Source organism: Leptonychotes weddellii, chromosome X (genome assembly GCF_054177405.1).
Source record: "Leptonychotes weddellii isolate Sample4059 chromosome X, ASM5417740v2, whole genome shotgun sequence".
Lineage (NCBI taxonomy): Eukaryota > Metazoa > Chordata > Mammalia > Carnivora > Phocidae > Leptonychotes > Leptonychotes weddellii.
This window is the reverse complement of record NC_138385.1, coordinates 72,283,954-72,300,103: the sequence shown is the minus strand read 5'-3', so window position 1 is coordinate 72,300,103 and position 16,150 is coordinate 72,283,954. Positions and strand designations below refer to the sequence as shown.

Below are 16,150 nucleotides of genomic sequence, written 5' to 3'. Positions count from 1 at the left end.
AAATAAATAAATAAATAGCTTCACATAAAAATCTTCCTATTGAATTGAATAAAGAAATCATTTTCAAGTTATAAAATTTAGATGTAAAATATATGAGCACATACTTTAACATTTTATTCCAATTTCCAACATCGTAATTTTAATTTTTTTAATTAATCGGGAAAATTCCTTTATGAATTTCTCAGAGTTTCTGTCTGGGCCATATTTCATTATAAGCATTAGCAAGTGAATTGGCTTATTAGCACCAATGAGTCCACTGGCTAAAAGGCTTTTGTTTCTCAGCTTCGTGCCTACTAATGTCCCTGGTCAAAACTTCCAGCTGTGGAGGTTGAGATATTTTTGTCAGTGAAACAGAATAAGCAATGCAGAAGTAGTCTGTATTAGTTAAAGGCCGGCTTGTGTTAGTCAAAGGAAGGAAAGGAAAGGGGAAGGGGGAGAGGGAAAGAGGGAGGGAGGGAAGTATGAAAAAGATCATTCATGATAGCCATGAATCTCACAAAATACCTAGAATTCACCATGAAGTAAGTATTCTAAAAACGAAAGTATAAACTTTATGGAAGGACAGAAACGAGGACCTAAACATGTTTTCCAAAGGGATGATTGTCTAAAGGCATAAATTCCCACCAGATTAATATGTAAAATTAATATAATCTCAGGCAAAACCCCAATGAAAATAATTGTAGATGTTTAAAATACACAAACCAGTGTGGTGATTCCTTAAAAATTAAACATAGAATTACCATATGACCCACCAATTCTACTTCTGGGTATGTACTCAAACAGGGACACAAACATGCTTGCACATCAGCGTTCATAGCAGCCTTATTCACAATAACCAAAAGATGGAAACAACGCAAGTGCCCATCAAGAGATGAATGGATAAACAAAACGTAGGCTATACACACAAAACAGTATTATTCAGCTTTAAAAATGAATGAAATTCGGGCACCTAGCTGGCTCAGTCGTAGAGCACGCGACTTTTGGTCTTGGGGTTGTAAGTTCGAGCCCCACGCTGGGTGTAGAGATTACTTAAAAATAAAATCTTAAAAAAATAAAATTAAAATAAAAATGAATGAAGTTCTAATACATGCTACAACATAGATGAACCTTGAGGACATTATGCTAAGTGAAATAAGCCAGACATTAAAAGACAAATATAATCCCACTTATATGAGGTACCTAGAATAGACAAATTCATAGAGACAGAAATTAGAATGATGGTTACCAGGGACTGGGGGAGGGGTAATATGGAGTTATTGTATAATGGGGACAGAGTTTCAGTTTGGGATGACAAAAAATTCTGGAGATAGATAGTACTGATGGCTGGCCACCAGTGGGACTGTACTTAATGCTGCTGACTTGTATGCTTAAAAATGGTTAAAAATAGTGAAATTTCTTAGGTATGTTTAACCACAGTTATAAATTAAAAAGTAAAAAATGATAAAAATACACAAAACCAAAGGGTAAACTGCTTATGGATGCAACATGCACACACATAAACCAACTTTAAGATGGCAGTTTATGACCTATGTTTTACCTTAGACCATCTACACCATTCCCTCCAATTTTGGTAAAAGTCTGTGTGTTTGTAAATGTCCAGTAAAAGATCTGAAAGGAAACTTACCTTATTATCAATAGTTATCTCTAAGTCAGGGAATGGGATTGGTGAGAGGAGCTAAAGGGAGAATTCCAAAATCACAAATCCATGTTGTCACCTGTGCTCCTGACCAACCAGCTGTAGATCTGAGCTTCCAACGAACTCTGCCCTGGGTTTGTTTACTTTGCTGGAGCAGCTCACAGAACTCAAAGAAACATGCTACTCACTAGATCACCAGTTTACTATGAAAGCATGTAACTCAAGAACAGCCAGATGGAAGAGATGCATAGAGTAAGGTATGGGGGAAGTGGGAGGAGCTTCCAGGCCCTCTCCAGGCGCACCACTCTCCCCAAATTTCCATGTGTTCACCAGCCCAGAAGCTCTCCCAATCTTGTCCTTTTAGGGTTTTATGAAGGCTTCATTACATAGGCACAGTTGCTTAAATCGTTGGCCATTGGTGATTATTTCAACCTCCAATCCCTCTCCTCTCCCAGAGGTGGGAGTGTGGGGGCAAGGGAGGGGGGGAATTGAAAATTCCAACCTTCTAATCACAAGGTTGGTGCCCCTGGCAACCAACCCTCCTCCTTGGGATATCTAGGGGCTTTCCAAAAGTCACCTTATTAACAGAAATTCAGGTGTGCTTGAAAGGGTCTTGTTATATGAATAACAAAAGACACCCATTTCACCTTTATTACTCTTATTGTTTAGGGAAATCCAAGGTTTTTTTTTTTTTTTTTTAAGATTTTATTTATTTATTTATTTATTAGAGAGTGAGCGAGCGAGAAACAGCATGAGAGAGGAGAGGGTCAGAGGGAGAAGCAGGCTCCCCGCTGAGCCGGGAGCCCGATGTGGGACTCGATCCCAGGACCCTGGGATCATGACCCGAGCCGAAGGCAGTCGTTTAACCAACTGAGCCATCCAGGCGCCCAATCCAAGGGTTTTAAGAGCTCTGTGACAGAAACAAGGATAAAGACCAAATTTATCTTTCTTAATATAAATCACAGTATCGGAGTAAGTTTGACGTTTTCCTAATAAAAGTTTTTTTAAGGAAAAAGCCTAAATATAAAAAACAAAACTCTGACCTACTGGAAGTAAATAAAAGAAACATTGGTTTAAATCTTGGTGTTGGAAAGTGTTCCTAAGGAAGACAAAAACCCAGAAGCTTCAAAAAAGAATTTACAGATTAAACAGCATAACAATTTAAAATTTGGGGTGCCTGGGTGGCTGAGTTGGTTGGGCAACTGCCTTTGGCTCAGGTCATGATCCTGGGGTCCTGCTTAGTGGGGAGCCTGCTTCTCCCTCTCCCTCTGTCCCTCTCCCCGCTCATTCTCTCTCTCTCTCTCAAATAAATAAAATCTTAAAAAAATAAAATAAAATTTTCATATGGCAAAAGATACAAATAAACAAAATTTTTAAAAAAAGAACAATAGATTAAGAGAAAATATGTTTAATATATACAACAGAAAAAGGATTAAAAGTCTTACTATTTTAAGAGTTCTTGTAGATTGCTAATGAAAGAGTGGGAAAAAATTGATGAGTGATATTAACTAGTAACTCAGAAATAAAGATATATAAATGATCAATGCATCTATAAAATTGATGCTCTAATTTGGTAATAACCAATGAAATAAAAATTAAAAGAACGAACAACAAGGTATCCTGTTTCCCCCATTAAATTAGTGAAAATGAGAAAGATTGGTATACAAGACTGAAGAATGTATGGAGATACATGCTCTCATACACCTTTGGTAGGATGCAAATTGATATAGGCTTTTTGGTGGGCAATTTGGCAGTGATAATTCAAATATAAAGTGTACATACACTTTGCCCCAGCAATTTTACATCTAGGAATTTATCATGCTGAATCATATAAATGCACAAAAATGTATGTACAAGGATTTTCATTGCACCGCTCTTGGTAATAGAAAATAATTGAAAATGTTCTTAGGGGAAGAAAAATAATTTTCCCTCTACCCTTCTAGGTTCTTGGCTGAGACCCCTCTATAATAAAAAGACAGCAAACAGTAGAAAACAAATTTAATTACATATGTACATACAGAACCCCCCACAAAGATATGAGACTCAAAGAAGTGACCAAAGCAGGAAGATTTTATACCTCTTATACAAAGAAACAAGAAATTTGTGAAGACTTGATAAGACAAAGGGGGTTGGGTTAGGGGTAGTAAAATGGTGAAGGAGAACAAGGTTTATTTGTGCAGCCTTCTTGTCCCTAAATTCCCTGTCTCCAGTGATAAGGATGCCTTTCACATGGGAGATTTATCTCCTGCTTTCAGGGGACAAAGAGGGTTAGAGTGTTCTTGCACTGGCTGTTTCTCAAGTACCTTTAACTCAGAATAACTGTAGGGGCCAAGGGCAAATCACCCCAAAATGCACCACTTTGGCATCTTGATTATTGTAAATAAAACTTACTTAAGAGACAGCTAAAGCCAAAAGAACACTCTGTACCCTCCTCCTTACCCCACCCGCCCTTGTCTACAGAAAGCAAGAAATAAACCTCCCATGGGAAAGGTGCCCTCCTTGTACCAGAAAGTAAAGAAAAATCCTTATCACCAGAGATAGGAAATTTAGAGCCCAGAAGGCTGTATACACAAACCTTGTTACTTTTTATTAATTTACTACCAAAGCCCAAATTCTGTTTAGAATTCCTTACGGATTGAAGCTCCCAAAGTTCAGTTTTCTTGTCCTGTCAATTCCTCAAAGATTTACTGTCTCTTTGTCTAAAGAAATAAAAGCTGCCTATCTTGGCCATTTCTTTAGGCCTGAATTTCATTATTGGGCCTCTGTGCACATGCAATGAAACTTTGGTTCTTTTCTCCTGTTAATCTGTCTCATGTCAATTTAATTCTTAAAGCAGCTGGAAAACCTTGAAGGGTAGAAGGAAAACTTCTTCCTCCCTGACATAACCGACATACCAAAGTGGCGTATTTGTGGTTGACATATTCTGAACCCCTACGCATTTCAAATATCAGTCAAAGTGATAATGGTTAAATAATGTATGGTGCATCCATATTATGGATGTACCATACAGCCTTTTTAAAAAAATGAGGTCAACACAAAAGTTCTCCAAGATATATTAACAAGTAAAAAAATTGCAGACTAATAATGTAGAGTGTAATTATATAAATATGGTACTCCTTAATTTCCCCAGCATTACTCCTTTATTATCCATCTTTAAACAAATAAATCTCTGCTACTACAACTCATTCTAGAGAACCGTGGAGGATGCTCCAAAACAACTCAACCTGGAGCATGTGGCGTTGAATTACCTGCATGAGAAGCATCTCTCTCAGAAATCAATGCCTGAAAATTGAAGTCTACCTGAGAAATTTCTGACTTGAAGTATTTTTGTTTTATCTGAACACACCATCGTAACCCATATGTTCATCTTTCTTGCCCAGCATTCCCTTAGGCCCACTGACATATTGTTTCATCTCTTCTGGAAGATGACTGCCTTATCTTTCTGTGGTACCAGAGTGGTTTCAGGTATGTTGCAAGGCCTGTGTTTTACTTTAGACCATCTTAAATATTCTTTTTAACTTTGGTAAAGATGTGTGTGTGTGTGTGTGTGTGTGTGTGTGTGATTTTCTGACTCAAAAGCTTACACAGTAAGAGAGTTTATTATCCTACATAACAAGAAGTCTAGAGGTAGGCAGGTTCTGGGGCTGGTTGAAAAAGAATCCTGACAGCACCATCAAAGACCCAAGTTCTTTCCACCTCACCACTCTGCCATCTTCAGGATGTTGGCTTTGCCCTCAGGTTGGTTTCCCCCATGGCTGCAAGATGGCTGCCGAGATCTGGGTATTACAGCCAGAAAGGACTATTCTGAGGAAGAAAAGGGGGTTGCTAGTACCACTGTCTCTTTCTTGGGAGCCAGGAAACCTTTCCCAGAAACCCCCAGGAGACTTCCCTCGCACATCATTTACCAGAGTTTAGTAAGTTGTCCATGCCTAAATCCATCCTTGGCAAGAGGAATGGCTTAGATTTCTCAAAATCCATTCACCTTGCCACTCCAGAAACTGAGAATGGCATCATATGAAGCATATGACTGTGTGGAGAGTTGTGAGTACCTGAACATCCGGGCTGTTGTTGGGAAGTAGACAGGAGGGAATGGAGGCAGGGTAGGAGCCTCGCACTGCTACAAAGTGCTGGGGCCTCTCATTCTCATCCTGGTCCAAACTGTACTCCTCGCTCATCTTTCAGGCAGAATCTGATCTTCCTCATGCGTTTCTTGTTTCAGGGAATGATATCTTTAGCTACCCAGTTGCCCAAGTCAGAAAACAGCAAGTCATCATCATGCTGCTCCTTTTCCCCTTCCCTCTTAATGTGTTAGAAAATCTTGTCAATTATACCTTCCTTTTTTTTTTTTTTTAGAGAGTGAGTGTGTGAGAGAGCATGAGCAGGGGAAGGGGCAGAGGGAGAGGGAGAAGCAGGCTCCCCGCTGAGCAGGGAGCCTGAGGTGGGGCTTGATCCCAGGACCCTGGGACCATGACCCCAGCCAAAGGCAGATGCTTAACCAACTGAGCCACCCAGGCACCCCTCAATTATACCTTCTAAATCGCTCTTCATTTTGTCTCTTCTTTATCCTGCAGCTGCCACTTTTTGCCCCACTCTGTATTATCACTCACAAAAACCATTTTACTAGTCTCTTAAAAAATATATATAGTTTTTCTAATTACAAAACTATTACATACTTATTATACAAATTTCAGGGAAATCCGGAACATAAAAAGCATCTGTAGTAACATTGCTCAGAGGTAATGACTGTGGACATTTTTGTGTCTATCTTTCTTTGCTTTTCTTTATTCACGAATCTACCTACATAGATAAATAGGTATTCCTTTGTTTTACAAACTGAGATCACACTCTTTTATAGTATTTTTTATTAACGAAAGAGTATGAAATTTCTCCATATCAATATTCTTCCAGGTTATCATTTTAAGAGCTGAATTATATTTTACCTTATGGAGGCTTCCTAATCTAGTTAAACAAATCCTCCAGTTTTTTTATTGTAAGTAATTATTACAATGAACATATTGGTAGGTAAATCTCTGCACACATTTGTGAGGATTTCCTTAGAATAAATAAACAAATTACCAGCAGGGAAATTGCTAGTTCAAAGCACATGTGTATTTTCCGCCCCCCCATTCATTTTTATTATGAAATATTTCAGGCAATCCCAAAGTCTGCTGGATATGATGATAAATACATAGGTACCCAGGATCCAGTTTGTCAGACTTTAACATTTGGCCATATTTGCTTCAGATCTATTTTCTTAACAAAATAAAATATTAAGACATATTGAAATGCTTATCTAGCGCTCGCAGATCCTATTCTTTCCCTGAAGGAATCACTACCCTCAATTCGATATTTCTGAGTCCCATACAGGTTTTTCACTTTTACTGCGGGTATATATATATATACGTGTGTATATATATGTATATATATGCATATGCGTATGTGTGTAAAGGTATATACACACATAAATGGTACATGGTACCGTTCTACTTGTTTTTAAACTGCATATTGCACATTTTCTCCTGCAACTTGCTCTTGTTGTAGAGCATTATACATTTGAAGCTTATCCTGGTTTACACATGTAGCTCGAGTTCATTTTGGTTTTATGGCTGTTTGTATGGCCATGCCATCAGATTTTCATTTTCTTGGTAGACATTAGGTCTCCATTTTTTCACTATTATAAGCAAATTGCAATCAATGCCATTGTAAATATCTTCGGGCGTTCGTGAGCCAGAGTTTCTACCTGGGGTGGAATTGCTGGGGCACAGGGTATGTGCATCCTTAACTTTACTGGGTATTGCCGAATTGGTCTCCAGAGTGGTCATACCACCTTCCCTGCCACTGGCACGGGGAGAGTTTTCACTGCTCTACATCTTCACCACCCGGCGGTTTGGCCAGTGTGGCTCTCCTCCATCTCCAACCCCAGAAATGTAGGAAAGTACCCATTTCCCTGAATCTTGTCACCATGGAGTATTATCCATTTTTCATCTTCATGAATTTTACAGGCCGCAAAAAGAGGTTATCTGCTGATGACGTTAAAATACACTTTGAGGGGGGCGCCTGGGTGGCTCAGTCGTTAAGCGTCTGCCTTCGGCTCAGGTCGTGATCCCAGGGTCCTGGGATCGAGCCCTGCGTCGGGCTCCCTGCTCTGCGGGAAGCTTGCTTCTCCCTCTCCTGCTTCTCCCTCTCCCACTCCCCCTGCTTGTGTTCCCCTCTCTCACTGTGTCTCTCTCTGTCAAATAAATAAATAAAAATCTTTAAAAAAAAAAAAATACACTTTGAGGGCACCTGGGTGGCTCAGTCGTTGAGCGTCTGCCTTCGGCTCAGGTTATGATCCCAGGGTCCTGGGATGGAGCCCCGGATCGGGCTCCCTGCTTAGCAGGGAGTCTGCTTCTCCCTCTTCCTCTGCCCCTCCCCCTTGTTCATGCGTGCTCTCTCACTCTCTCTCAAATAAATAAATAAAATCTTTAAAAAAATACATTTTGATTCTTTTTTTCTCCTAATTATAAAAAGAACACAGATTATTTTAGGAAACTTGAAGAATATAGACAAGCTAAGAAAAAAAGAATAATCACACCTCCCCCACTCAAATATAATACTAAAGAATATCTGATATTTATTGAATTCTTACTATATACCTAGGATTGCTTTAGATACCTAATATTTCCACAAATAGATTTCATAAATGGTATTCAATATACATATGATACATATACATGATGAACATACATATGTATATATTTCATCTTTATGAAAAAGTACCCAGTTTTTTACAAACTGGATTTTTTTTCCACCCAATGAGTAAGTCATAATCATTTTCTCCTATTACCTGTATTCTGGACTGGAGGGTCTTAAAGACTTCCGCATTCATATCCAGCATATCCCCTAACCGTCCAAAAACCAAGGACCAGGCTGAGCCCAGCAGCAAGCACCAGGGAGCTGCCTGGCTCGGGGCTGAAGACGGCAGTGCCAATGACTCATTCATACTTAGAAATGGAATTAACACAGAATAACTCTGTGCTGGGGGCCTCAGGGAGCCCAACACCCACCTCTGCCTGAGGGCCTGCTGCTGGGGACAGCCCATACTACCTGTCCATCAGACAGCAGATCATGCAGCTCATTTTACCCACTAGCTCTCCTGTGGCCTCATGCCATACTCCTTTAGCTTTTCTCACCATCCCCACCGTTCAGTGTAAACATAGTACCTCCATTCTCAGGCTCTTGCCTTCACTGTCTGCCCTCAAAAACACCAAACTCTCCTGACACTGAGAGGAAGTTCCATATTCCATTCTCTTCTGTGGCCTGGCCTCCTGTGTACACTTGAGGAGATGAACTATATTTGGATTTGACCCAGCTTCCGAGTCAGAAGAGAGTTGGCAATAGATGCGTCATTGCTCACCTAAGACTATTGTGATAACTCTCATTCCCTCAAGTGCTGCCTTGCTCCCTACCAAACTGCCCCCTCTACAAATGCATCCTCTACAAATTCGCCCCTGCTGGCTCCTCCAGCCTCTCTACCTGCCACTTCTCCTGCCTTGCTCTGTATGTTCTAGTAACTCCGAGGTGTTGTTCTCTCTCCTCCTGACACCATTTCATACCTTTGTGTCCTTGCAGACACTTCCCTTTCTGTCTAGAATGGTCCCCTCTTCTTGTCTGCCTGGAAAACGTGTGTTCATCCTTCAAGGTCTATTCCAAAGACATTCCCACAAATTCAGAGTACCACCTGTTGGTTTGCAAACCAGCCGCCATATACGCAGAGTAAGGAGAGACCAAAGAAAGAGGCAGACCACTCCAGATTAGTATGTGGCAGCTTTAATAAACAAGGAATCTTCCAAAGTTTATCTACGGTGGCTGCAAGATGAGTAGATCTCTGCACCCACCCACCAGAATCTTCCAAGTTTATATATATGAAGGCCTTGACTGGGTAGAGCCATATACACTGTCCAATGGTCTCAACACCACATTACTATCTCCAGGCTATGTCCTGGGGCAGCTTCTGGTGCAGGGAAGGCAAGCAGAGTGCACATTCCAAGGACAGGGAAAGAGGTGAGGAGCCTCTGATTGCCCAGGTCCAGCTTGTAGGTCAACCAGCAGTTACGTCCTCCTGATGACTTCCTGCACCACTACCCTACATATTCCTTATTAATTAGAAAGAGTGAAAGTTACTTTTGAACAGTGTAGAAACCTAGCTAATGTCACCTTAACCAGGTGGTCAAAATTATCATCACCAACGGGACAAGCAGATATCCGATGTCCCCACAGCCATGGACCGAGAATGACACATGCTGGTAGTATTCTTGCCAAAACCATTTCACCTGACTCTAACCCCAAAGGAACGATCGAACATGTCCAAATTGGAAGATGTTCTGCAAAACTGGCTTGGACTCTTAAAAAATGTCAATGTCAGGAAAGACCAAACCAAGCCACACCAAACCAAAGGCTCAGAAACTGTTTCAAGTGAAAAGTTGCTGAAGAAGCATGACAAGTGAATGCAGTGTGAGATCCTTGATTCCATCCCGGATCAAAGTGGAAAAAAAAAAGAAAAAACAGTTACAAATAACATTATTGGGAGGATTGGTGAATTTCTAGTATGTATTACATATTAGATAATAATGTTAGGTCAGTGTTAAATTTCCTGACTATGGCCATTGTTTTGTGGTTATGTAAGAGAATGTATTTGCCCTAAGGAGATACATGCTGAACGCTGAACCGCTAAAGTGTTGCTTGCTATATCTGCAGTTAACAATCCGTGGTTCTGCAAAAAGAAACAAGGAACAAATAAATATGTGTTGGTATATCTAGAGAGAAAAAAGAGAACGTGGTGGTATTAACAATAGAGGAATTATAGGTGAAGGGTAAATGGCTCCTCATTGTTCTGTTCTCACAGCTTTTCTGTAGGTTTGAAATTTTGCAAGACAAAAACTTGGATAGAATAAACAATAAATAATAAAAACCAACAAATGAACAAAAAGCTTTGTTCCAGGTCATGTTTTCTGTGAAGCTTTTTATGACATCCCCCTCCAACCTCCTGTCCCCAAACACACACACATAAAACAATGGATCCCCCTCTCTTCTGGACTCTTTTATGATCATCTGTCTCTCTGACCAAACTCTAAGCTCTTTGATAGCTGGGCCTGTGTGTGTTGTGTTGAATCTACACAAGGCTACAACCATACCTGACACCGATTGGATGCTCAGCTGATGCTTTTTTTAAAATTAATCAAGCTGAGTCTTTGAGGCCTGGATAGGATTCAGTGGGCAGACAGGAGCAAAAAAGGTTTCTCAAGAGAGAGGAATGGTTTGAGCAAAAGTAGGGAAGCAGGAATGTATATTGTGTATTTACCAGGAACATTTGATTTGTTTGGTCAGAACTGAAGATTTATATGGGTGAAAATGCCTGGCACACAAGATAGTCTTAAAAAATTTGGTGAATAAATGAATGAATGAGATCTGAAGGGCAGGCTTAGATCAGATTGGAAAGGGCCTTGACTACTGAATTGAGAAATCTGAACGATAACTAGTTCTTGACATCCAGGGTCTCTTCCCAGTGGCAGGAAGAGATTGTGTCCTTGGGAAGCCCCTTATATAGTCTCGTCCCTAAATAATAAGGAAAAGTTGGGGCACCTGGCTGGCTCAGTTGGTGGAGCATGCGACTCTTGATCTCGGGGTCGTGAGTTTGAGCCCCACGTTGGGTGTAGAGATTACTTAAAAATAAAATCTTTAAAAAAAAAAATAGGAGACAAGTGGGAGTCTGAAAGTGACCTGTTTCCATACTCAGGAGAAAACATCAACTCCTCACCCACCTAGGAAAAACCTCCTAATGGGAGTTTTAAGACATCCAACATCCCTCAGAAAGAAAGGGCATCACAGAATATTGGTTGAAAGAATAAATAAATAAATGAATCTTTTTAATATGAGTCATGCTTGTCCTTGAGAATAGTGTATGAAATTACTTCAGTTAATTTTACTACATTTTTAAAGTTTACGAAACCTACACATATGGAAGAACTAGACTCTAACATTACTCTTTAGGAGGTTCCACATCATTCCATAGATTGACAAAGCTCCTCACAATGCCATATCTTAAATGTTAGGTTAAACTCTTTTTGACAATTTTGAAGCTATCCCCAGTGGACAGTTTTCATATTTACTTGATGTTTGTGCTCTCTTTTCTTCCAGATAGATTTGTGGGGGCTGACAATTTAAGTGATGCAAACTAATCTGCTTATGCCAATCAAGAAAAAGAAAAGTGCATTGTCTTTTGAGGTTATCATTCCCTTGACCATTCATAAACAGGCTGGCATCTATTTTGTCCTGGCTCATGGTCACAGCACACCACAAAAATCTTAGCTGAGAGGAAATGCAAATCTCAGGTAGCATTTTAAATACCTATTTTTGGCCCAATTATGAGGTAGCCTTGAGTTGTCCCAGAATTTTTAACATTACCAGGGAGAGACCGGTGGCAGTCAAAACAACTTGCAGTTTACAAAAGCATGTGGGCATTCTTTTTGAAGAAAGTAGACAAGATAATCTGAGCTGTTGTCTCCCAGGTAATGAAGTAGAATCGGGTGACAAATCGTTTGGGCCATGTGCACAAATGGATGGTGACACAGCTAAATTAGTCAAAACTGTCCACCACAGGCCATCTTCATAGATAAAGGGCTATTTATGAGTCAGCCGTGTTCTTATAATCAGTTCTGATGTGCTTTGTAAGCAGGAGTATAATTCCAAGGCTACAATCCACAAAGAAGTATCAGGGCAGCCCACCCAGCCCAGCCCAACCTATATGTCGCTACAGTTTTATAGAGATTAGCATATCACACGAACCAAATGCTGTTCTCCGGCTTAAAATATGTTATTGCTACTTTGTAGAAAAAGTCTGTGCCCTGTTCTTCGCTACTAATAAAATAGAAGCATTCACAGATAGCGTGTTCAGTGTGATCCAACAGTTGGAAGCATATACTAGGTATCTTGTAATAGAATGTTTTAAAACGTCAAGCAGATAAGAATTGGGGCTTGGAAAATGAACCGCTATGAAGAGAGATAAGAAGGGATCTGGGGTTTCTCTGAGGACCCGGCGTGGTGGCCAAATCCTCTCTGTGGCCATTTGCCACTGCCATGGAAACCAGTGGGCCGGGCAATCAGGGATTGTGACGCCTGGGGGTGGGGAGGGGGTGGTGACCCAGCGACTGGTCTTTTATACCCCAGACCCTCGCCTGAGACTTCACAGCGCTGCTGCATCCTCAACTCGCCCGCGGGAGTGGTGCCCCGAACCTTTCCGGAGAAAGACCACTGCCCACCGCCTTGATGACAACACCTCCGTGTCCCCTCCCGGCTCAGGCTGCCCGGCAGCCCCTGGTCCACGGCCTCTCCCAGATAACCAGCAGCCTGTACATCAGCAATGGTGTGGCGGCCAACAACAAATTCATGCTGTCCAGCAACCACATCACCACGGTCATCAACGTGTCGGTGGAAGTGGTCAACACGTTCTTTGAGGATATCCAATACGTACAGGTGCCGGTGGCTGATGCTCCAAGCTCGCGTCTCTATGACTTTTTTGACCCGATTGCTGACCACATCCACAGCGTGGAGCTGAAGCAGGGCCGCACGCTACTGCACTGCGCCGCCGGCGTGAGCCGCTCCGCCGCGCTCTGCCTGGCGTACCTCATGAAGTACCACGCCATGTCGCTGCTAGACGCCTACACGTGGACCAAGTCGTGCCGCCCCATCATCCGGCCCAACATCGGCTTTTGGGAACAACTTATCCGCTATGAGTTCAAGCTGTTCAGCAAGAACACCGTACACATGATCAACTCCCCCGTGGGCGTGATCCCTGACATCTACGAGAAAGAGGTCCGTTCGATGATGCCTCTGTGAACAGCACCTGACCGTGACCATCTGCTGACGATCCTACACCAACACTGAACTCGAACGGTGAACTTTTGTTGGTAAAGAAAACGAGATGATGCCTTTTAGAAGAGCCAACAAAAAGGGAGGGTTGTTGGGAGTTTTTAGCTTAGTAAGCTTTATCTTTAAAGAATAAAATGCGTTCAGTGTAACCGGGTGACAGTGTTTCTTCTCCCGTGAGCGGCAGGTCATGGCTGCCTCGGCCTGGCCAGAGAGGAGGGTGGGCAAGGTGGTGCCCACCTCGGATGGACCTGTATCCTGGGCCCCCGCCCCAGGCCAAATAACGCGGGAGTGAGTCCCCCCCAGGATCCCACCTGGTTCTTCCCAACCCAAAGTCAGAGCCTTAGACATCATGGCGCCACCACTTCTCGCAGTAAGTGCCAACCTCTGCTAAGCGGCCTTCACTGGGGTGCTCTGGGAGCCCTTGGGGGAGCCTCAGGCCACCCCTGCCCCCACCTTCAACCACAGTGGCCCAGCTCTGGTTTTCTAGATTGGATTTACGCAGAAAATAGTGTTCAAAAAAGCCGTTCCACTCTATAAAATTAAAATGATTCTTTTCCCAGGGCTGTCCTATATATGGCAAGGTCTCAAGGTGCCCTTGGCGACCTCTGCCAGCCTTTGTGAAAAGGGGCATCAATCCCCTTCTCCGGGGCACGTGCTGAGAGAGAAAACCGACCTGACACCAGGCCTCAAGGGTTCCTCTCATGGGGTCTTGACTTGGAAGGCTGGAGGACACAGCCCTGTCACCTCAGATACCTCCTCCCATTGTGACCTGGGGCGCCTCAAAGCCTCTGTTTCCTCACCAGGCAAGGCGGTGACAGCCCGATTCTCACAGGGTTGTTGTGGGGATGAGATTCCTCAGCGTGAGCCCTAGCCCGTGAATGGTTTAATGCTTCGAGTAGAGAGCAGCTCTTGTTATTAATGATACTCCCGGGCCCTGCTGGCTGGGGGTCAGCACATTCGTCCTCATAATGGCACTTACCCCATCCGCGCATAGCCGCTTTGTTGTCTACCAAGTGCTTTTCCAAAAAATCACCCTGTCTGTAGAAACAAAGGGTTTAAGGTTCTTTCCACCCTACCTCAGAGGAGGCATAGATTTGAGCCTTCTCGGAGTTCCTGTTGTTTCATTGTGTTTAATCTGCGTGCACACAAGGAACAAGAAGTTCAATTTCAGCACCCTGCCCCTCCAAGGCCTTGTTTAGAATTGCTGACCATGAGAGCCTGCGTCCCAGGATCCACCGAGATCCGCGGGGGGAACTTGCCAAAGGGTCGAATGAGTGAGCCCCAGAGCAGGCCTTGGAATCCAGGATTGTACAAACTCCCCAGGTGCCTGGCTCTGGCTTGGGAGCAGCTATTCTAATCCAGAGGATTTTAGACAGAATATAGAAGACAACAGCACAACCATTCCCGTTGACTGACGTGCGTGGGTCCAGAGCCCAGTGGCTTTCAAAAGCTGGTTCTCTCCAAACCCATCCCCACCCCCACTGCCACAAAGGGAGTGCCCAGGGACACAATTTGGGGTGGGGGAGGAGAGGGGTGCTGTGAAGACCACTGCTCTAGACGGATTCCCTCCTTCTACAGATGGAAGAACAGACTTCCAGAACACAAGGGCTGGTGGGGCAGAGCCCTTCACAAAGCAGTCTTTCTGGCAATAAACCCAGATAGGAAATTTAAAGTATTTTTAAAAAGATATTTATTTGGGCATATGTGTGTGTGTGTGTGTGCGTATTTTCTTTTTTTTTTTTTTAATGACCAAATTAACAGACCATAAAATTAACTCTCTTCGGACACCCAGCCCTATGCGTGTATGCAACCACAGCCACAATGAGGACACAGAGCAGTTCTGTGACTCCAAAACTTTCCCTCATGCTTCCCCTTTGTAGTCAAACTCTGGCCCCACCCCAACCCTGGCCAACGCTGAGCTGTTCTCTGTCCCTGTAGACTTGCCTTTAATAGAATGTTACATAAATGGAATCATACAGGATATAACTTCCGGAGACTGGCTTTTTTCACTCAGCATAACGTCTGTGCGAGTGGTTCATGTTGTATTCCAGTGTACTGATGTACCACAGTTTCTTTTACACTCACCCAGTGAAGGCTATTTGGGTTTGTATTAGTTTCCTAGGAACTGCCGTAACATAACACCAAAACCTGGGTGGCTGGAAACACAGCAATGAATTGTCTCACAGTCCTGGAGGCCAGAAGTCCTAAATTAGTCTCAGCAGGGCCATGATCCCTCGGAAACCTGTAGGGGAAAACCCTTCCCTGCCTCTTGCCCATTTCTGGGGGTTGCTGGCAATCCTTGGCATTCCATGGCTTGTAGATGCATTGCTGTGGTCACGTGGCCATTTTCTCTAATGTGTCTTCACATCCATCTTCCTTCTGGTACGTCTGGGCCCAAATTTCCCTCTTCTTATAAGGACACCAGTCATATTAAGGAGTTCACTCTCCTCCAGTATGATTGCATCTTAACTAATTATATCTGCAACGACCGTGTTTCCAAAGAAGGTCACGTTCTGAGGTTCTAGGGGTTAGGACTTCAACAGATTTGGGGGGGTACTATTCAGTTCATAACAGGGTTGTTGCCAGTTTTTTGGCAAGTATGCATAA

At 42.7% G+C, this 16,150-nt stretch overlaps 1 protein-coding gene across 1 annotated transcript; it reads left to right on the top strand.

The window, feature by feature from the left end:
* Nucleotides 1-12,753: 12,753 nt before the first annotated feature.
* Nucleotides 12,754-13,683, top strand: DUSP21 (dual specificity phosphatase 21). Its single transcript, XM_006744700.3, has one exon. The coding sequence runs from the start codon at nt 12,941-12,943 to the stop codon at nt 13,508-13,510; it is 570 nt and encodes a 189-aa protein (XP_006744763.1). The 5' UTR covers nt 12,754-12,940; the 3' UTR covers nt 13,511-13,683.
* Nucleotides 13,684-16,150: the final 2,467 nt, after the last annotated feature.